The sequence below is a fragment of the Temnothorax americanus genome, unplaced genomic scaffold, assembly GCF_048541705.1.
Source record: "Temnothorax americanus isolate GAGA-0224 unplaced genomic scaffold, ASM4854170v1 Scaffold21, whole genome shotgun sequence".
NCBI lineage: Eukaryota > Metazoa > Arthropoda > Insecta > Hymenoptera > Formicidae > Temnothorax > Temnothorax americanus.
Window position 1 is genome coordinate 1,608,744 of NW_027509349.1, and position 22,596 is coordinate 1,631,339.

A 22,596-nucleotide genomic window follows, 5' to 3' on the forward strand; every position below is an offset into this window, starting at 1 on the left:
TATATCATCTAAAGATCACTGAATATATCATCTGAAGATATAAATAAAAGTTTAAATCTATAACTGATAAGTTATTTTGTTTGCAAATATACATATGTAAGTATAAAAAAAATATAAGTTTGTGAATTTAATTGCAAAAAAACATAATTATTATAGAAATTATGTAATATATAAGAGAAAGAATTCAAATCATTTTAATAATAGAAAACAATTATTGATCTCGCTATGCAACAAAATATCAAAAAAACTTCCACGGAGAATTAAAAAAGGGAATAAAAAAAGTTTTAACAAAAGAAAGTTTTTATCGAGTGTTTTTATCGCGTTGGGAGTGTTCTCGCATTTTGTTCGCCGCCTTGTATTGCCAGCAAAAAAAAATTTGTAGATATATATTAAATAAAAAACCTATTGAATACACGAAGAAAACATTTCGAACAATTAATATCTGAAAAAGAAATTTTAAGCAAAATATAAAAATAAACTTTCACAAAGAATTACAACAAGAAAGCTTTTATCGAACGCGTTGGGAGTGCTCTCGTATTTTGTTCGCCGCCTTGTATTGTGCCAGTAAAAAAAAATTTGTAGATACATTAAATAAAGAAACTATTAAACACGAAGAAAACACTTCGCGCGATATTTAAAAAAAATATTTTAAGTATCAATAGAACCCACTGAGAGTTACAAAGGAGAATGGAGAAAGGTTTATATTGACGAGAAAGCTTATCGAACGCGTTGGGAGTGTTCTCGTATTTTGTTTGCCGCCTTGTATTGTGCCTGCCGTGCATAAATTCAAAGCCGTCGCACTTGAAGTGTCCAGAAACAAACAAACAGCAAGTTAAACAAATGCGAATCGCATCTGGCATGCGGCCAATATCAACGATCGATTTTGCGGCCCACGATGCCTTTCAAGAAATTCAGGCCGAAGTTCTCCATTTACCAAGTTTGCGTAACTATACTGGAAGTAAAGCACTTGCCGCAAAATGCGAATCCGATGGTCGTCGTCAAAGTTGGAAATCGCAAGAGAAGGACAGTGATACGCGAAAGGACCGATAATCCTATTTATAACGAGGTGAAGTTATTCAGTCTCTCGAAACTGATTTGTATGTAAAATCGCTCGACTGGAAATTATAACGGTTAAAATTTGAAACGTCAGTACGTTTTTGAATAATAAAATATTCCTTTTTAATTTAGGTTTTTAAAATTTAAAACTTAAAATTGAAAGATTAAAGAAAATCTTTCAATTTTAAGTTTTAAATTAGACATCTGTACGTCTTTGAGTATAAAAATATTTAAATCCTTGTTAATGTAAGTTTTTAAAATTTAAAACTTAATACATTAAAGTTTAAAGACTTTAGTTTTTTTTTCCTGGAATTCGTGGATTCTTATAAATGACATATTGTCAATATAAGATATGCAACTCACATATTTTTTAAACTTAAAACATATTCAAAGTTTTGTAAATTTATGTTATGTAAACTCTATCGACATTTTTAAAAATTACTAATTTTTGATTTATAAAAGTCGTTTATTTACCTCAATTAAGTAAAAGTTTATTTATTTACTTCAGGGCATTTACGACTTATAGTAAAAATTACTGATTATTAAAATTTTAAAAGTTCAATGAGTTCTTCAGTATATGTATTCTTATTATAAAGTTATAAATCTCCAAATTCAAAGAAGTACATTAGAATCTATCAAGATTGTAGATTTCAGTCTTTCTAAAATTTCCTGACATTTTGACTTTCGGAATAAACTGACGCTTTTATAACGAATATATTTTATTCGCGTTGAATTGTATGCACATTTACCCCCTGCCCTTTGAAATACAGTACTTCGTTTTCGACTTCACGTGCAGTTTGGAAAATCTGCTAAACACGGGCATCACGATAGCGGTGTACCTGCGGAACTTTCTTCGGCGATTAAAGTTTCACGGAAGCATTTCTTTCGAAGTTGCCACAGTATGGGAGCAACCAGGTTACTAAAAAGAAAAAATGAAAAGAGAGATAAAGAAAATGCGGATGTTACCTAGAGCTTTGTTACAAGTTGAATACGTGAATTAAAGGAAAGAGATAAATTCTTCCTCAATGAAAAACAGCTTAATTATCTTCGCAAAGTATAAACATTTCCGTTTACAAATAAAAATGAAGAAATATGTTAGATATCGGAAAAATATCGTTACCAGAGATGTAAAAGAAACACGTTCGAGTTTTCAAGAAGCATTTGCCAGATATATGTTATTGCTCTTCTGCACATAGATCGTCAGTACTACCACAAGTGGGCTGTGTTGACAGACCCGAAGGATCTGACGGCGGGCCCGAAGGGTTACGTAAAATGCAACATCACGGTGAACGTCAAGGATGAGAAAGTGAGGGTGCATCCAGAAACGTTGGATGAAGACGACATCGAAGGGTAATCCCTCCCGAGATAAATTATCTTATTATTGACATATCCGTAATTTATACTAAATGGCTTGTCAGAATTTCCGTCGTTTGTGCCTGAATCTCATGGGATTGTGTTCAAACATATATAGGAATCTACTGCTTCCTATCGGTGGTGAGAGGCTGCCTTTCAGGCAACGCGCTCGATATATCTTCATCGTTTATCGGGCCGACGGTTTGCCCGATATGAGCAGCTTGTGCAGGAAGACCGACTTCGAGAACGTTAATCCCTATGTACAAATATCGTTCGCTGGAATGAAGGTACAAAAGAGATAATTTCTGAGCTCTCAGTTCCGCGCGATAAAGTTAAATTTTGAAATGCCTTTAGTTCCTACGAGGATGATTATATAACATTACAGACATTTAATGCATCGTAACGCCGTTATTATCGACGAGAACTATTTATTTAGAGCCGATACGGCCTTACGCGGTCGAACACAAAACGATTACAAACTGTAAGGCTTCCAGGGATCGACGAGTGAGGCATGGCAAACCTACTCCCCGAAATTCTACGAGGCCATCATTTTCAAGGAAACGTTTCCCGTTCTCCGCCACCGCGTGAGAATCACCATAAAACACCGTATCGACAGTTGCCGGACTTGCATCGTAGCAGTTCATATCCTGGACACAACGAAGATCTCGAATTCCGGGGAGTACGGTAAGATTGCTAAATAATTCCTTGCCAAGAATAAAAAACGGCGTGGGGGGTACGCAATTGCTTCCGGAAGAAATAAATTTGGAATAAATATCTTTACATGCCTTCCATTTGTTTTAAACTTCTTTATCTCTCACCTCAATATATTTGCTTTAAATTCGATAAACTCATACAATGCATATAATATTGTTTAAGATTATACTTTCCATTTCTTATATGATCATATATAATCATATTTCTACTAATATGAACAAATAAGAGGTATTTTTTCGCGAGTAAATAATCATAAATGCTTATATATGGCCATATAATATTGTTTAAGATTATACTTTCCATTTCTTATATGATCATATATAATCATATTTCTACTAATATAAATAAACTAATGTGAATAAATAAGAGGTTTTTTTCCCGGGAATAGACTCATATATTTTTAAATTATTTTTATATTATGATAAATTCTTCTTAAATAGAGATAAATATTTATACATATAAATTTACGCGTAAGTATGATATCAATCATCTTTAACCTGATTTGAACCAAACTCGCAAATGTGTATAAAATTCAAATAAATGTTAGAAAGTAATAAAGTAAGAGAGCGACGTGTGAGAAATTCCGAAAGATAGCATTTGTCCTGTCAATAGGATTCCTGCCGACTTACGGGCCGTCTTTCATCCACTTTTACGGATCCGGCTCGGTGGAGAAGAACGGCTGCTCGGGCAAATGCTTGACGGCAATGCCTTTGTATCGCGGAAGGGTGCTTCTGTCGCTGAAAACTGAAATGGATGACCCAGAAGCATCCCCCGGAATTGGAGTTGAGACTGTTCCAGTATTTCCCATTATCGAAGTGATTAGATTTATTGTTATGCTCCGATTTCACGATTATATATTTACTTTATTTATAGTTAAATTTCATTTATGGTAAAGTCCAATTTACAGTTAAATTACAGAAAAATCGTTTTTCGGTAAGGATAATTTTTATAATTCTGTCAAAATTTCTAACGTAAATTTAATTTATTTTATAACAGTAAAGACAAATTTTCAGCAAGTTAAAAAAAAATGTCTAAAATATCTTCAAAATCTAATTTATTCTAATAAATTTCTTTTTTTTTAAATAAATAAAAGACTGATTAAATAAAATGTAAAGATTGATATGAATTTAAAAAATTACAAACACTAGAATTAAAAAAAAAATAATAATTTCTTAGTTTGAAATAATTTTTAATAAAAAACCTATAAAAATGTTATTTTAAAAAATTTAGAAAAGCTTGTGGTCGACCGAGGAATATCTTCTGGTCGGAGTTTTGTACGATGTATGCTTGATCGACCGCTCTCAATTCGGATCGAAATTAATCAGCTTCGAACTGAGCTTAGGAAACGCGGGAAATCAACAATTTCCGTATAGTCAATGCGTTGAAAACACTGATGACAGCCAGTCAGGTGCTCCATAAACTTTTATTCTTGCTCATCACATTATCGCGATTGTCGTAAAAACATTTTAGCGCTAAATGTGACTATAAATGGAAACGGAAATGATAAATTAGAAACACTTTGTTTCAAGTACCCAATTATTTTCTTTTACCTTTTGCAATTCCGGCAATGCAGTCGCCATTGATTGCGATTTCTAGAGAATGGTCCTCGACAAGGGAGACAAATTCTCGAGTTTATTGGAGAGACGACTGTTTTATAGGGCGAAATTTATGTTGCGCGACTTGTTACTTTTCCTCCTCAACTTACAACGGCATCTCTACGGATTTGTCGCTGTTGGTTACAGCCACTCTGTATTTGTCTGACGTGAAGTATGCTTTCAACGTCAACGCGAGATGGAAATCAGGAGGTCACATTTAACAATAAAATGATAAAAACATTCTTTTTCTTCTTTATTCTTGACTTCGGCAGAAAACGAGTTGCTGGAAAAGCGATTAAACTTCGAGAGTCAATCAGCTCCGCGAACGACCGGCACTTTGGATGGCAAGTATAATTATGTACCTTTGGGATCCAGAAAGCCCTGTCTGTACGTGAGATCTTGGTGGCCAAATTTGGAATGGCGGATGTACAACAGCAATAATCTACGCTATATATCCAACTTTTTGGTATGCCGTAATTGCGTGACATTAAAAGCGAGTAAACTTTTAATTACTGGTAGACCTTGGAATTTTAATAGCTTCTATTCATTCAAGACAAAATTTCAAAGTCTATCAGAAGTTGATTACAGAGCCTTTAATTTTAACTTGTTTAATTTTCAAAAAACATGTAAAGTTATTATTAATTTATTGTTAAATACTAAAGCTAAAATCAATATAATAATAAGTTTTGATGTATCTTAACTTATCAGAACTTTTTAAAGCATCAAGTGTTATTTGTGCGAATTAAGAACATCAGAAGTCATTTCAATCTTTTCAGGAGATAAGATTAGAGAAACTAGAGGCTCTCATGGTTATGGAGAATCCTATAGCTTTCGAGGCTTACAATGAAACGATTCGCACATTAAAAGCTCACTGCACGCGTTACTTACACGCGTTGGACATCGGCAGGTACGAAAACGAAGGAGGAACCACCCAACTCGATCGCCATCGGGTGAGTTTGTGTCGCAAAAATGTCGAAGACATACTCAAGAGAATTAAGATCAACGGCGAACTCCCTAATAACAATTATATGAGAATCGCGATGATCCACGCATATCAGTATTTAAGAAAATTGAGGAATCTGTGCGATGACGTAAGTTAACAAATGCGTGTCTAACGTATAAACATCCCTTTCGTAAAATTTCAGAATGTTATGAATAGCTAACACGTTGTTTGCCCAGCGATTTTTGTGACTTACCGTGAAAAAAAACCGCAGTAAAATTTTTATTATAAATATATAATGATAAAATATTATGTGTATAATGATAAAATATGACGTAGTATAAATTATATATTTTTTATTTGATGTATTACGTTGTTACCTATTTATGTCATTCAAAGTTTTATATTAAATGGTATTTAATTTTTATACAAACGTTTTAAAGAATTTCGATATAGCGTCGGTTACACTGCAAATCCAAGTGTGTTATTTTAACTGAAGCTCTTCTTACACATTTTTTGCCGTTTTAAATGACGTCATTTAACACGGTTGAACGTATCAATACGATTAAACGTGTTAATTCAACACGCAACAAAACATGTAAAATGAGCTTCAGTCAAATGTGCGTCATTTTTAAACGTATATGCGTGTAGAAAAGTCAGGCGCTGAGACCGAGTGACTTAGTTAAACATTTTCTTAATTCACTTGATGTATTGTTTAATTAGCCCCAACATAGTCTCCCGGACGTCTTCGTCTGGATGATTGCCGGCTCGAAACGGGTCGCTTACTCACGACTGCCAGCCGAGCAGATCATCTACTCCGAGGAAGCGACGGAAATGGGCGGGAAATGCGGTCGGCGAGTAAATCTATTCCCCAGGAATCCGGACGACGAAAGAGAGCCTGTCGAATACAGTGCCTGCAAAATCGAGGCGATTCTGTGGCTCGGCAACGCGAGGTACGCCGCAGCGTGTTGGAGCGCGATTCCGCCTGGATACGAGATCGACCACGGCAGATACGTCGACACCTTCCCGAAGTACATCGAGTACAATCAGTCCTCGGTGAGAGATGGGTAAAAAGATTCGCGGAAGGGCATTACGATGCACGGAAATGCATAACCCGAGACGTCTATGACTTCGCGGGAGAAATCAGATTGACGCGCCTCGACAAACATTACATCAAGAGACACGGTAGTGTCTCGCGCCAAGTACACGCGGAGCGAGACCGACCGTGACTCTTTTACGCGACGCGACGGGTTGCGAGTACCCGAGATGTTGAGATCTCGATAACGAGTGAACGGATCAAGTTCTATCGATATATACGCGCGTGAAAACGACACCGCGATAATATGCGACGTGATCGTTACAGACGTTCCAGTTACGAGCCCACATATTCCAAGGTCGCTTCGATCCCGGAATGGACGCTTCCGGCTTGCTGGATTCGTTTATACGAGTCGCATTTCAGGGACACATGGCTTCCACGCAGGTGATTAATATTTAATAACATTGATTAATATTTTATTATATGCGTATATTCGTCGCTTGTAATATATAATTATAAGCACTAAGAACGAGCTTTGTTCGCTATACCTCCTTTATTAAATTATTTATATCAAGCGAACATGACAAACCAATTGTTTATTAATATTTAACGTTTTAAGGAAACGTGCCACTTTCCCGATTTTTGAATTTTTTAAAAAGTGAAATTTTGAGCGAGCGACGGACAGCGCTCGCGCACACGCCTGGGATGTTCTATCTCCGCCGTGATGATCATATACCGCATGCATATACACGATCATGATACCGTGAAATTTCTGCGGCGTGTATATTCCTATGACATTTCACTTGAAACGCGAGAGAGTAATGACCGATGTAATACGAGCGTGATTAATGTTGCAGCCGCAACATTTCGTACCGTTTCGTGCTACGTGGTTGACAATTATTAATATAAAATATAGTTAGTTACACGTGCTGTGCGCTATACTTAAAAGCGCGCCGTAATACCGTTGGACTCGAAGCCGATTCGTTCCGCATTAACGAGGTAATATTATTCACGCTCGACAAGTTTTAAAATGACGTCGGCAACGTCATTTATTATCGTCACCCCGATATTATGCAATGCGATTAATAAGGCCGGGTTAATGATCAATTAAGTCGTGATAGACCGTTGGAAAATGTATGATTCTGAATTCATCCTGGCGATTTAACTTTATAGCTGACGACAATTGTTAGAAATCAAATCTATTTTTTTTATACAAATTGCTCTACTTTTACTGGATTATATTTACTAAATGTGTCAAGTGACTTCGAATTTTTCTAATTAAATCAAACTGATCGATCTTCAGTTTTAATTTTGAACTGAAGTTTTATTCAGTAAAAACAACCCAACTATTATATATACTTCTGCCGATTTCAAACTTATTATTGCGCATTTTTTAACTTTTTGCCATTTATACAATTTATATTATAATGCATAGTGCAATAATGCATCAAAATGTACAATTGAATTATTTATTGCAATTACATTTATACGTTGTAACTTTTTTAATATTAAGATTCATAATTCTAATTAATCTTTGAGATTTGCATTATCAAAATATTATATACAGTAATCGTATAACAATTGGCAAAAAAAATTATTTGTATATAATCAGACTCAAATTGCTTTGAACGATAAAAAATCTATTTAAAAAAGGAATATTCGAACTTATATTTAGTAAGTTAAATCTAATTTTATAATTTTTCCAGACAATAAGACAAAGTTTAGACCCGTTTTGGGACCAAACGTTAATTTTTCCTCCGATTATTTTGCACGGTACTAAGGAGTATATTAAAATTCTACCACCCGAAGTCGTCTTGCAGGCTTTTCAGCAGGATTTATGCGTAAGCAAAGACCAATAAATTTGTCAAATTTCTTAGTAGTATATATATATATATATATATATATATATATATATTCTCCAAAAAATAAAAATAAAATAAAATAAAATAATATGTCTTAAAAAGGAATACGAGTATGAAATAAAAATGACAAAAATATTGTTGTTTATGTACAGATGTAATTATTCTCAGTGTTTTCAAGTAGAAATTGAAAAAAGAAGATTTAGTAGTGTTCCAACTGAATTTAAATGTTACATATCTCTTGTATACGAAAAATAATGCAGGGCACGAGGGAATTCTGTGGCAGGTGTATCGCGGTGCCATTAGTAAAACTCGTCACGGAAACTTACTCGCCGCCCGATTTCCCACCGAAATTAGAGTGGTACAAATTCGAGTCGCAAAAAGATTGCACCGGCTCAATTCTCGCAGCTTTCGAGCTGATAGAAGTGAGTTATCGACTTTCCTTCTCGACAAATGTCAACGATGTTCCAACAGATGTCATCTCTCGATCTTCTTTCATACAATACATTCTATTTAATGATCTACCTCTGTTTTACTTTGAAAAGACATCGTAAAACTCGATATAAAATGTATACCGAGTGAGCCAACAAAAATTTCCTTCCAATTTTTTTGAATTTTCAATTTTTACTTATTATCGACTTCCAAATGCGACTTTTCGAGAAACACTCGAAAAAAACTTAAATTATAAAAACAAGACTTACACATTACGGGGTGAGCCAACGAAAATTTTTTATCCTGTTTTCTCGTAATCGATTGATTCGTGCGACATGTGCTAAAATATTTATGATAAATTTAATTGTGTTGTACACCTCCTTAATTAGGTAGCTACCCCTACAAAAATTTTAAATGGTAATAAGAATTCTTATGTGTACAACACACATGTGTATTACAACATAGGAGGTGTACAACACAATTTAATTTATCACAAAAATTTCAGCACATGTCGCACAAATCAATCGGTTACAAGAAAACAGGATGGAAAATTTTCGTTGGCTCACCCCGTAATGTGCATGTAAGTCTTGTTAGATAATGCATCGAGTTTTACGATGACATTTCTCCAAAATTGAAAAACAAAAAAAAAATATATATATATATATTACCGCAGACAGAGAACAAAGAGATTTCGGATGTTCCGATGAACATGTCAGCAGAGGACAAGATTTACAGCATCCCACTGGATATCAGGCCGAAAATGACGGGTTACAGGCTGGAGGTAATCTTTTGGGGTGTTCGCGACATGAGGAAGATAAAATATATGCCGGTACGTAAGCCGAGAATTATAGTGGAGTGCGCCGGAGTGCACGTCAAGTCGGAGGTGATGAAGAACGCCAGGAGATTCAGCAACTTCGAGGAACCGCACATTATGATCGAGCTGGTAATTCTGAAATCATCCCACTTCCCAGGAATGGTTAATTAGGGAACTTTGCGCATTATGTGTCCGATGTCTAAGCTATAAATTTCATACACGCGCGATTTAACAAAGATTAATCAAAGATCAATAAAAGTTTGATTGACGTTTAATTTTGGTCGTCAAGTCTCTCAGAGATAGCTTTTAACGTTGATTGTCTGAAATGGTCAGAAATCAGAGTACGATTAAAATAAATCCAACGTGATGTACGTTATTATTAATGGCGAGAAAACGGAAGCGCTCTAAAACGCATTAATCATCAAGGAAATGCCGGAGCTCGACATTTACTATCCGAGCATCACCATAAAGGCTTACGATTCGCGCGGATTTGGCTGCTTCAAGTACGCGGGGATCTGTATTATCCCTAACATTCATGTGTTTCTGGAACAATTAATAACCGAGGAGGATTATGATGCGCAGATATACGAGTCGAAATTCATGCAGAAATTCCGGCTGACGAAACGGCAGACAGCGATAGTGTGTTAGTTGATTTATTATTATTGTTATTTAAATGGTATTCGCATATTATAAAAATGTATTATATTCATTAAAAGAAAGATTAATTCTTCACTTTTTATTATCTCTCATAATTTTCTAGATACTGCAAAGCTAAAGAAAAAAATAAAACTCAAAAAAAATATGAAAAAATGCGTGAATCGAATTTTGACCGAGTTTCTTTTTATTAGATTAGATATATAGGATACTTTATTTTCCCAAAGGGATCTAAAAGGGCGTTTTGTGTAGGGACGTATAATACCCAACCCTGTACACAATTCAATCTTACAACTCTTACAATTCTTTCGCTTATTCTTAGTTTTTGCCTGTACACACATACACGCCTCACACGCCTGTCCTTAACCTTATTTTCGCATTATTCGCTTGCTCGCTTGCTCGCTTGCTCGCTTATTCGCTTATATGCCTATATTTGTTTATCTTCGCTTTTATATCTAATATCTTATCTCAAAAAACCCAATCCGTTTTCCCCCCTATTTGGACTTCCGTTTCCGGCGCTATCGTGAATGACACGTGTGCGAGTGACTGGGCGAAAATCAAGCAAAGAAGAGTGTGTGAGAGGGTGTGTAAAAAAGCAGCGAGTGGGTGAGAGAGAGAAGTGGAGGAGTGAGAGAGCGTGTGTGAGTGGACACAGGTCAAAGGGAGAGAGGATAGGGTTAGATACAGGAAAGAAAAAGTGGCGTAAGGGCAACGGTCAGGCAGGTGGTAGGCTAGGAATAAATCAAAAGAGTTTCTTTTTATTATCATTCGTATTATCATAAATAATTTTTTGATTACCCTGTACACAAATAATTGCAGGATTTTTAATATTGCTTTCAAATTTTATTATTGGTGCAGTACCTTTGCCGATCGATTATAGCCCTTCGAAGGAAGAGAGCAAAGGTCTCATTGCATATAAGAGAATGGCTGCAACGGACGTCCACTCCAAGTTGAAGAGACTGTTCGTAATCACCAAGAGGATATTGAAATTTAAGTTTCTTACCAAGAGAAAGAAGGTGGAAATTTATAAAGAAAGCGATGACGAGACTCTCGATTGGTGGAATAAATATTTCGCCTCCCTCCAGGTTTGTAAAGTTATTTTAAATGTAAAGAATAATTATTGCCGAAGTTATTTCTTATCACTTTGCACGAGAAATTCATTGATACGGAAGAAAGCGTTATATAACGCATTTGTAGTTAAAAACGTTTAAAAAAAATATATATACATATATATATATCTACTTCTTTAAATTCTTCAAACTTAATTATTTTTCCATGCAATCTTTAAGGATTTCCGATACTATAAATCGTGTGAATGTAACTGTGTAATAGATACTAAATTGCTGAAATACTTAGCTGCTTAGGTGCGCTCAGAAATTTAATTAACGGGTCAGGGGCTTAGTAACTTAATTGCTTAGATACTTAACTGTTTAAACGTTTAGCTTATATGATTAGAATGCAGTTTAACGATAGATATATTTGTCTTTGCTTTCTTATTTCTTAAAATTTTATATGGCTTATAAATTGCAAAAAAATTTTAAATTATAGAATTTATAGAACTTCAAAAATCTTTTAAGTTTCTCTTTTATTTTCCTGAATCTTCAAGAAATTTTTAAAAATTTTCCTCGATTCAGCTTTATTTCGCGATCACTGATAAATCACGTTACTGATAAATGAACCGATTCTAAATTGAATGTAAAACACGAGTCTTGATTGACTAGATCCATTCAATCGAAATATTTTATAATGCAAATTATTGAGCGTCGTTGAATCCGTAGGAAGAGAGAAACAGAGAATTGGGAATCACGATAGCATTTCGTCGTAAACCCGTGGCAACGTTCAAGGTACTATTTAATGCACTTGTCAAAACTTGAGTGCTCAGACACTGAAATCAGATCTATTCCACGGAGCTGGAGACGCAGCCGCAATTCGAGGGGTTTCAAGACCAACTCCGTACTTTCGAATTGTGGCGTGGAAGAAAAGGTGAAATTACCGAGCACGCTGGAGATAATTACGCTGGCAAATTCAAGGTTTACTTCATTAAAAAAAATTATCTTTAAAAAATATAGAGACTGATTTTATAGGATAAAAATGACAGAGAGAAAGCTCTTTATCGTGAAAGAAATTTTATCTAATTTTCTTTAAACAAATTATAATTAATGAAGTATGTTAATTAAGTGTAATTAATTAAGTGCGACAAATATCAACGGCGACTGTAAATAAAACCACTCAATTTATTTATGTCAAAGACTGTAAATTGTGATTTTAGGGGTATATTTCTATATACCGATGGCCGCATCCTGATAATTTTCCATGCAAAACGAGAAGCGGGAGAGACGCGGCTAATGGCCTGTGCAACGATTATCCGCCTCAAGAGCCTGTTAAGCTTCTCGTTAGACTCTACGTCGTAAAGGGTTAGTTTCCGCGTTGTACCATGTGCGTCGAAAAAAATGACTTGTTTTAAAAACACTCTTTTCGTTTGCTTTTATATTAACTTACAGACTTCTCAACAAAAGTAAATTCAAAGCTACGCATTGTTGAAATATTTATTCTTAATTATACAACCGTAAATGGTCGTAGATTCAATTTTACCCAATAAAAATTAACCCAAACTTGACGAAGTAATTATGAAGTAATTATGAACGAGAGCGTGTAACGGGATACCTCATTTTCTCCGTGTAAACATCCTGTGTAAACATTTTTTTATTATAAAAAAAGGAAAGTTTATAGAGGGTGGTTTAAAGATCCCTTTCCGTTTTATTCGCGGGATTTTCTGGTACTCCTTATATTCCTCAGGAAAGCTATAGAAAGCCCATCTCTGCGGCATCGAGTCGACAGTAAATTTGCTTTTCGCGCAGGCATTAACTTACAGCCTAAGGATCCCCTCAGCGGCAAGTCTGACCCGTATCTTTGCGTGAAGCTGGGAAAAAATTCTATCAGCGACAGGAAGAATTATAAACCCAATCAATTAAACCCTACGTTTGGTCGGTAAGGTCAACAAAAAGTTACCGTACCTTCTTTCCATATAGCACACCGCGGTATAGCTGCCACGCATGCCCCTCAGGCGCTACCGAAAAATATTTTATCGATATCCATCTGTGCAACCGTGCATTATCGGCTTTTTACAGGTCTCAAACTACATGATCGAGTTTTCGAGCTACTTCACGTAACAACCTAGCGTATAGATGTAACAGGGATCGATATTATTTTGATAACCATGTTTTTCATTTTTAAAAATGCAAAGAAATAAATAGCCTCTTAAGTTTTCTAGCAATAAATAAAATAAAATTTCTTTTTTAGTACCGTGTTACCCAAAAATAATGTGATAACTTAGACCATAAAAAACAAATTGCCCTAGATTTTTTTTCCCAAAGCATATAGTCTCTGTGATTGATTTCGACTAAAAAAAAAGAGATCAATTAGCACGATTTATCCAACCTGCACGATTGGATTTTCTAGCTATTTTAAATAATAACATAGCATAAATATAACAACAATTAAAATTATTTTGTTGATCAATATAATTTTTATTTTTGAATATGCAATATTAATAAAAAAAACAGTCTTAAATCCTTTAAGGATAATAAATGAAATATAAAATTTAACTCTTTCATGCCATATCATTTTTATCTAAAATAATTAATATCTATTCTCTAAAAAATAAGTTGTCAAATATTCTTTTTTTTTTTAAACAGTACTTATGGTCGATTTCGAATAAACATAAAAAAGTATTAGCGCGATTATCTTCAAATAGTAAATATTATCTGGCAGTGTGTTCGAGATCGAGGCGAGCTTCCCGCAAGATTACATGTTAGAGATTCAAGTGTGGGACTTCGACGCTACGACAGCCGATGATCTAATCGGCGTGACGCGGATTGACATCGAAAACCGATTTTACAGTCGGCATCGGGCGCTTTGTGGAATCGCGAGCGCCTACAGCACCGTCGGTTACAATGCTTGGAGAGATCGCGAAAAACCGACGCAGATCTTGGAGTTCCTCTGCAGGAAGAACAATCTACCGCCACCGGAATACGGGGAACGAGAAATTAAGATTGGGAAGCAGTCGTTTCCCTTTCATGCTGTGATCGAGCGCGAAGACGAGATCGGTACGTAATATTTCCATTGATCGAAGATTATCGTAACTGCTAAGTGATAACCCGATAGAGAGAGTTTCATATCCTGACGCAAATCAAACACCAGTCATTTGTAATTTACAATTCAAATAGAAGATTTAGGTTTACATTGATAACCGATACTTGAATCTCATTTCACAAGCGTGACGGATGAGATATTTTCAATAAAAATATACCAAAGAAATTTCTGGTTTGCTTCCTTTTATATAACCCAGTAAGATGACGTCTAAAGACGTCTTAATGACGTTTTATTGACTTTAGAGATGTCATTAAGACGTTATTAATACGTCATTTGACTTCACTCTGCTACCTGGGAAAGAGGCCAAACGCAGATCTTAATTTTCTTAAAATCAACAAAATTTTCTTAAAATTTAAAGTCCCGATTTTAAATAAAAAATAGAGAAAATAATAAATAATATAAATATTAAATTAGTAAATTACTGATTATTTCATTCTTTCTAGACTTCTTTTTCTCTTATTTGTTTATTCCACAGGCACAATGTTTATTGTGAAAATTAGGATTAATTACAATCTCAAATGCCCTAATAAAAATACAACAATCGCGCGGCATTTCCGATATTAATAATGCGAATAACAAAAGAGGCTTGTGCGAATGACAATAAAATAATTGTGTACCTATACATATAGCTGGCGTGTGCCAGCCACACACTGTCTCTCTCTCATCGAAACGAAACATTTAATAAATAAGGAAGCTATAAAATATGAATTAATACATCGTGCAACTGGTATATTTGCAAATTGTTCGATATACTTGCAAATTGCTAATCAGAGTTAATTAATCGAAAACTGAATCGCTAATCGTTTGGAAGGAGAGATCGCGTTTTATGAAACAAAGTGCCTCGCTCAAGTCTCGCTGTGCGAATGATAACGTAGCGAGTAGCGAGTTTGTATATAAACATAGCGCGCTGTACCTAATTGTAAAAACAAGCACCAAGACCGCGTGCCAGCCGATCTGTTATTACCTCGAAATATTTAATGCTATATCAATTCGCAACAAAGATTCGGTTTCTTACATTTCAAATTTTAATTAATTTCAGGTAAATTATAGTTTTTAGACTAAATACTTTTTCGATGAAATTATATATAGATAACTTTAATTCATCTAATAATGTTAGATTTTAAACTACTGATACACAGTTAAAAAATTAATTTTAGATACTCACGTACGCTTATTATATTAATAATTAATATGCAATATAAGAAATTATTGTCCATTATTTATACAAGGATGTAATAACAGTTTCTAGTTGCAAGATTTTAACAATTTATTCTTGAATTTTAAATCAAGTTTTTTTTATCTCAATAATTATTTCATTTTTTAAGTTATTGTAAGTGACCATTTAAGTTATTTAAATACGCAATTTCTTCAACTATTTTTAGAATATATGCTTGAGAAATACGGAATTCTTCCCGATTCAATACATAACTCTGATATGAGGTTAACAAATATAAAACATGTGCACATACAAGTTTCTCTCGGAATCGATTTAGAACTGCAAGAAACAAAGTTCGGTTTACCTCAAGACAAACTCTGAGTTTCTCAGTTGAATCACGATTATATACGAACGTGACGTTACGAATGTTGAACTGACTCTCATGATCCATTTATTAAATCGTATCACGTCGCGTGATTTAGCTTTGGCCGAGTTCTTCTGGATCGGAAACACGACTGTGTAAACACGCGGTCTTTATATAAATAATTATCTAATCACATATAATTAAAAATTTATATTACATGTAAAGTAAAAAATAGTTTATTAAGAAACTTCTACTAAATATTCAATATGTGCGCCGACAGACAAAGAAGAATGCATGGCTCTCAACGTACTTCATCACTGGCAAGATTTTCCTATCTGCGGATGTGCTTTGGTACCGGAGCACGTCGAGAGACGGCCACTTTTCAACGTTAAGAGGCCCGGTCTCGAGCAGGTTGCATGAAATTCATCGTCTGAATATGAAAAGTAACTCCGTTCGTTAGAAAACGTGACCGTGATATATAGACATTGTTGTGCCGCGGAAGAAAAATTCTTTTTATATCTTAATTAAATTTTGCATTACTTTATCAAATGAGCTACATTTCTCTTATCAGATTAAAAATTGTCGCGAAACACTTTTTGCCTATAAATATAATTACAATATTTTCCAACATCTACTGCAATATATGACATAATAATGCAGATATTCTGAAGATTAATTAAAATCGAAAACTTTGATGTAAAAATATTATGATTACAATAGTTTTCAAGAGCATTATAAGCAATCAAAGTGAGTTTGTGATATTGCCTCGAGAGATTTGCACATTAATATATCATAAGCAACTGATTTTTTAAAATTCAGATAATTAATTTTTGCTGCTAAACAGACTTTGTCTGTTCATTTTTTATGTGTACTACGCATACTGTAGTAATCAATAATATTGACAATTTTATTTTACGAAGAAAAATTTTTTATTGTTATATGCAAATTATTTAATCTTTTTTACTAAAAATTATTAATTACTCTACTTTGAAGTAAATTATTAATAACTCTAAATAACAAATATTGAAAATATTTCTGAATATTGCTTCATACGTAGCAGTATGTGAAATATTTACATAATTCTGGAGAAATGTAGAAAAAAATCATCTCAATTTTTCACTAAAAAAATATTTACGAGAGAAAAAAAGGAAAGTATAGAGAAACACATCTAAATATTAATATATTTATCATGTTCTGAAAATAAAATAATTTATTTTATTTTATATCAATCAATCATCACATCATCATACATATAAAAACAAAGCTTCCTCTATGAGGAAGCTTAAAAAATGTATGAACATTTATTTTAATTTTCTATAATATATAAACAATAAAGAAATTATAAAATAAAAGAATTTTTATATTTTAAAAAAATTAGCATTTTATGTCTTATTATAGTGCTATTTTGCTTACTATTTTATTTTTTACTATTTATCTGAACAATAACATCATAAATTTGAAATCAATTATAAATTATAATGTACTCGATATTAAAATTGATATTTTTTCTGTATATTGATATCCTTTCGTGCTATATTCGGTTGCATGCACAATTGAATGACGGACGTTATGCATGTTCCAGAATTAAATATTTTCGCTAATCTATTTTTCAGCCCATCCATTACAAGTAAAAATGGCTTAATAAATTCACTCACAATATTTTTATACTCTTAATTTAAACTCTTAATATTTGTATTTTTTAATTTTCAACTTCTCCATTGCATTCTCCTCTTTTTCTCTCAGATCGTTTTTCCTTTGCCGCTCATTTATTTATGGTATTTATTTATACGACGTCCATTCATGAAAACGTTAATTACGATCGCGGGTACATTAATCATCAGAATATGATGAATCTCCAGTGAAGGATTTGATCAAAGCGATATACATACATTCTAACCAAAATTATACCGCGCCGCATGCAGCAAATATTAGAATACGGAATTAACTGTAATTATGCTTATTAATTAAACACGCCACGACGTTGTTAAATCCGAAATCAATTTGTTCTACACATATACACACGACGTTCCGTTAATAAACGAAAAATTAGCGACATTGATATCACGTGCAGTGACACAACGCGGTAAAAGTCTAGTTAATTAAAGCGCGATGGAACGTTCGAAAATGTCCAATTGGGATTCAGTATTGCACACGTGCAACATTGGACATATAAATCTTGCGAGATACACCAGTATTATTAATAAACGATATATAACACACGCGGCTCTCTCTGTAACTCGAATCCACCGACACGAGTATCTTTCCGTGTTCCCAATGCGAAAATGGTACAGCGAAATTGCATTTAAATCGATGCGAATTTTAAAGCGCGATGCGCGATAAACTCGAATTTGGACTGAAGAAACAATTACCATGCGTCAGTAGCACGAGGCGATAATTTAGAACTCTAGTGCACATAGTCGTTTCGATTTCGACGTCACGCGAATAAATCGCACGAATACGTGCTTGGGATCGGCAACCCTTAACTCCAGCGCGTTTACAAATTGTTAATCGCGGCAGGTTAATTAATAAATAATCGCAAATTATTCGGGGGGATTAATCGTATTCTGTGAGGTGATAATGATAACGCGACGACACGCGCCGCTGCCTACCCGCTCGAGCCTGCGAATGATAGCGCGGCGATCTTACGTATATATAAACACCGCGCGCGCCGTATATACGTCGCGATAACAAATACCGAGCCTGCGTGTCAAACGAACGTGAAATATTTCGATGTTTTACAAAATAAAATCACACCGAATATTCTATCTCGATCAACAGGCGCGCGTTAATTCCAACGCGTTCACTTAAAGAATAGAATTCATGCGAATATAAAAAAGACATTTGCATATATTAAATTATTAGAACACACACATCAACTATTATTATAACACACATCAAATTTTAACGTTTCGTGACGAACGTGAAAACTCTACATGACTGTATTAATTTAAGAATCTGTCTCGTGAGTTTAATAAATTAAAAAATAAGATTAAATCACCTTGTAAAATGTAGCGACTTCTTTTCTTGGTTTCTTGAAGTCACGCAGCTGGATACTTAATAACGTTAATGTCGATACTATAAATGTAGATACTAATAATTATTATTATATTATTTCTAATTTTACTAATTACAAAACAAAGGTACACTTTAAATTTAGATTAATAGTTACATTTAATAATTATTCTAAATAGAGTAATTAATTATTCAAATTTTTATTATAAAAAAAGATCAAATAATTAGTCAGTTGATTACGATAGTATATAATGTTTAGCTAATATAAGAAAATAAGAGACAAAATTATATTTGTAAAAAATATCATATTTTGAAAATCAATATATTATATATAATAAATACGGAGCTCAATGTAATTATAGCATTGGTTACTTTGATTGCTTATATAATTGCTGTAAATTATTGTAAGCACATATTTTTACCTTAAGATCTCTTCAGCATCAATCTGCAGAATGCATTAAGATATTGCACAATTATATGAGTTTCCCGTATAAAAATGACATTTTAGGGCAAGCTTGAAATATGGATCGATATGTTTCGAATTGGACAATTGCCACCGAAACCGGCGGTCAACATTACGCCCCCAACATCGGAGGAATATGAAATTCGTATAATTGTTTGGAATACCGAGGACGTGCCGTTGACCGAGAGCCAATTCCTCACCGGAGAAAAGTGCTCCGACATTTATGTCAAAGGGTATGCCATCGCAAACATGTGAGACCAATAAATAAAAGTATTTTATCGGGCTTACCTAACAATTGCATGTAATACACAAAAGATATAAAAAAAGCGTGATATGAAATAGCAATTGAGTTCGACTAAATTCAGAATTTATTTTATTGTCCGCGGTTAATTATAGCTCCCTTGATTAATTATTCATAAGCGACAATATTTGTCAATTGGCAGATATTTTGCGCGATTTATTCGGTCGAAGCAGAAATCGAAGATAGACAATTGTAAATTATTGTGTTGCGATATTTACAAGCGAGATTAATGACGTTTTGTGCTGGATTCAAATATATCTCGTTTTAAAATTTTCAATTTAAATGTGATTAAAAACATCGCAAATCATATCGGTATTGAACTTTAATTCCACGTAGTTGGCTGCAAATAAATTTTCTTTTTTTTTATTTTATTATCGTAATGAATCCTATATCTGCCGGCAGTAACCTTTTAAAACCACTAAGGCTCTTAAAAGTTATTAAAATCGAACAAAAATTTAATTTTTAATCAATTCTTGGAAATAATCAGTTTTAATTGCAATTAATAACGGATTTAATGATTATAGAGACGATCAATAGATATATGCTATTAACGGGCTCGTTATCTGCTCGAAATAATTACGTAGATGGATTCAATACGAGGATTACCAGAAAACCGACATCCACTATAATTCCCTGACCGGCGAGGGCAACTTCAACTGGAGATTCGTATTTCGCGTCGTGTACTCGAAAGGCGAGAATGTCATGATAGTCCGCAGAAGAATGTCAGTGTTCGCGAAAAACGAGATCGAGGAGAAGCTGCCTTGCAAGCTTCGTTTACAAGTCTGGGACAATGATCATTTCTCTTCGGATGATTTTATAGGTAATTAAAATATACCATCGATCTGTTTCAGTACGGAAACGTTTAAAATGTGAATTGTTGATTGGAAAACTAATAAAATTTCACATGCGATATAATATGGAACAATCGCGTAGAATAATTTGATACTCGATTTTTAGTTATTTTTAAATTAACTGGGATATTATTGTATATATGTAAATTCAATTTGCTATTCAGTTAAACTTTAGAAATTGTATAGTTCATTTAAATCTCAACTGCAAAGACATTTCTAGAAAACAAAAACTATATAACAGAGAAAATATATAACTGAAAAGCTAAATTACGCTAAGATCACATAATTAATTAACGTAATGCGTGACATATTGTAAAGTTACGCGTCCTCTAATTATTAATTAACGTGTTGCAGGAGAGTTGACATTAGATTTGTCGAAAATGCCGCGAGGCAGTGCAAACTCCAAAAACTGTACGCTGAAATTACTCGAACCGCAGTTACCCACAATAAATTTGTTCAAAGTTTCTCGAACTAGAGCTTGGTGGCCTTTTGCACGTACTATTGATGCCGGCAGATATATTCAAGCGGTAAAATATCGCAAAATCATAAAGAACTTTGTCGAAATTTTTTGGATAAACTATGAAGCGAATATATATAATTATATGAGAATAATTCTGCAAAAAAAGATAAAAATAAAATTAGACAATTTTTTTCATTGTCTAATAATTATATCCTCTTTCACTGTAGGGTAAAATTGAACTGGAAATGTCCGTTTTAAAAGCGGTAGACGCGGATAATCAACCGGCAGGAAGAGGAAGGGATCCGCCTCAAAATCTTCCGTCTCCGAGGTTAATCCCTTCTCATTCTGATTCTATCAGTTTATTTCTCATATTAATTTGCAAAAACAAGTTACTTTTTAAAAGAAAATAATCACATAATTTAGAATTATACATTTTGAACTGCCTAGTAATGATTAATGTGACAATTGGTCTTATTCCTTAATTCCAATAAATTAGCAGGGAGATGTAAGAAAATTGTAACAATCTATAGATTATTTCGAGATCTATTGTTGACTATTTTATATTATTCATCTTGTTATTCGTACTACTCTTACATTAATAAAACATGCTATTTTTCTGGCACAATTATTTATATATTATACATAATTGAATATTAAATTAATACATAATAATTAAAAATACGCGGTTAAATATTATTTCTCTAATAATGTTCGGTTTTAATAAAAACATGCTCTTCCCTCATCTATATTTAATATTTCCAATTATTGATTGTTATTGGTTTGCAGGCGACCCGATACCTCTTTCTCCTGGTTCCACAATCCATGGAGAGCATTCTGTTTCGTCGTTTGTCGTTATTATAAATGGCAAATCCTGTGCTGCTTTACGTGTACGCTATTCGTGCTTTTAATAGCATGTGGAATTTACGCTTTCCCCGGATATTTCGTTAAACGTCTCTTAGGTGCTTAGTTCTTGATTAAGTTTAGTTTCTAGTTAAACGGTACGCACAATAAACCTTTATAAGCTTAGAAATTGGTATTATTGTGATTTATGCGTAGAAAATAAAAAAATAACTCGCTTTCAATTATTTAATCAATTTTTGAAAAAATAATGTAGCCAATTAAATTAATAATAAATTATTCACAAAAAATATATGAATATGCATATTAATATAAAACGTATAAGGGCGGCAGTGTGGTCTAGTGGGGGCGCCAGCTTTCGAAAAAACATTCCATGGCTCTAGTGGACTCGAACCTGATGGTTCCTCAGATTACGAGTCTGGCGAGTCTGGCGCTCTACCACTGGAGCACACACTGCCGCCCTATATTTAATATAGTATTTTATATACATAATATATAGTTCTTATTAATTTCCATTTTTTATATA

General features: G+C 33.7%; 1 protein-coding gene and 1 long non-coding RNA gene across 3 annotated transcripts in view; one reads left to right on the forward strand and one right to left on the reverse strand.

The window, feature by feature from the left end:
- LOC143897925 (uncharacterized) overlaps positions 1-22,596 on the reverse strand; it is a 125,356-nt gene that overhangs the window by 101,121 nt on the left and 1,639 nt on the right. The window lies entirely within an intron of this gene.
- LOC143897629 (otoferlin) lies at positions 896-22,236 on the forward strand. The gene is made up of 27 exons (XM_077406436.1): positions 896-1,066; positions 1,827-1,971; positions 2,253-2,406; positions 2,528-2,696; positions 2,904-3,093; positions 3,736-3,938; positions 4,354-4,531; positions 4,991-5,184; positions 5,495-5,809; positions 6,382-6,714; positions 7,022-7,138; positions 8,401-8,535; positions 8,817-9,008; positions 9,707-9,928; positions 10,226-10,442; positions 11,312-11,538; positions 12,232-12,297; positions 12,349-12,483; positions 12,723-12,867; positions 13,312-13,441; positions 14,225-14,559; positions 16,406-16,536; positions 19,646-19,833; positions 20,486-20,721; positions 21,107-21,279; positions 21,440-21,540; positions 21,999-22,236. Exons 1-27 carry the CDS (start codon positions 896-898, stop codon positions 22,177-22,179), a joined length of 4,983 nt encoding a protein of 1,660 aa, XP_077262562.1. The 3' UTR covers positions 22,180-22,236.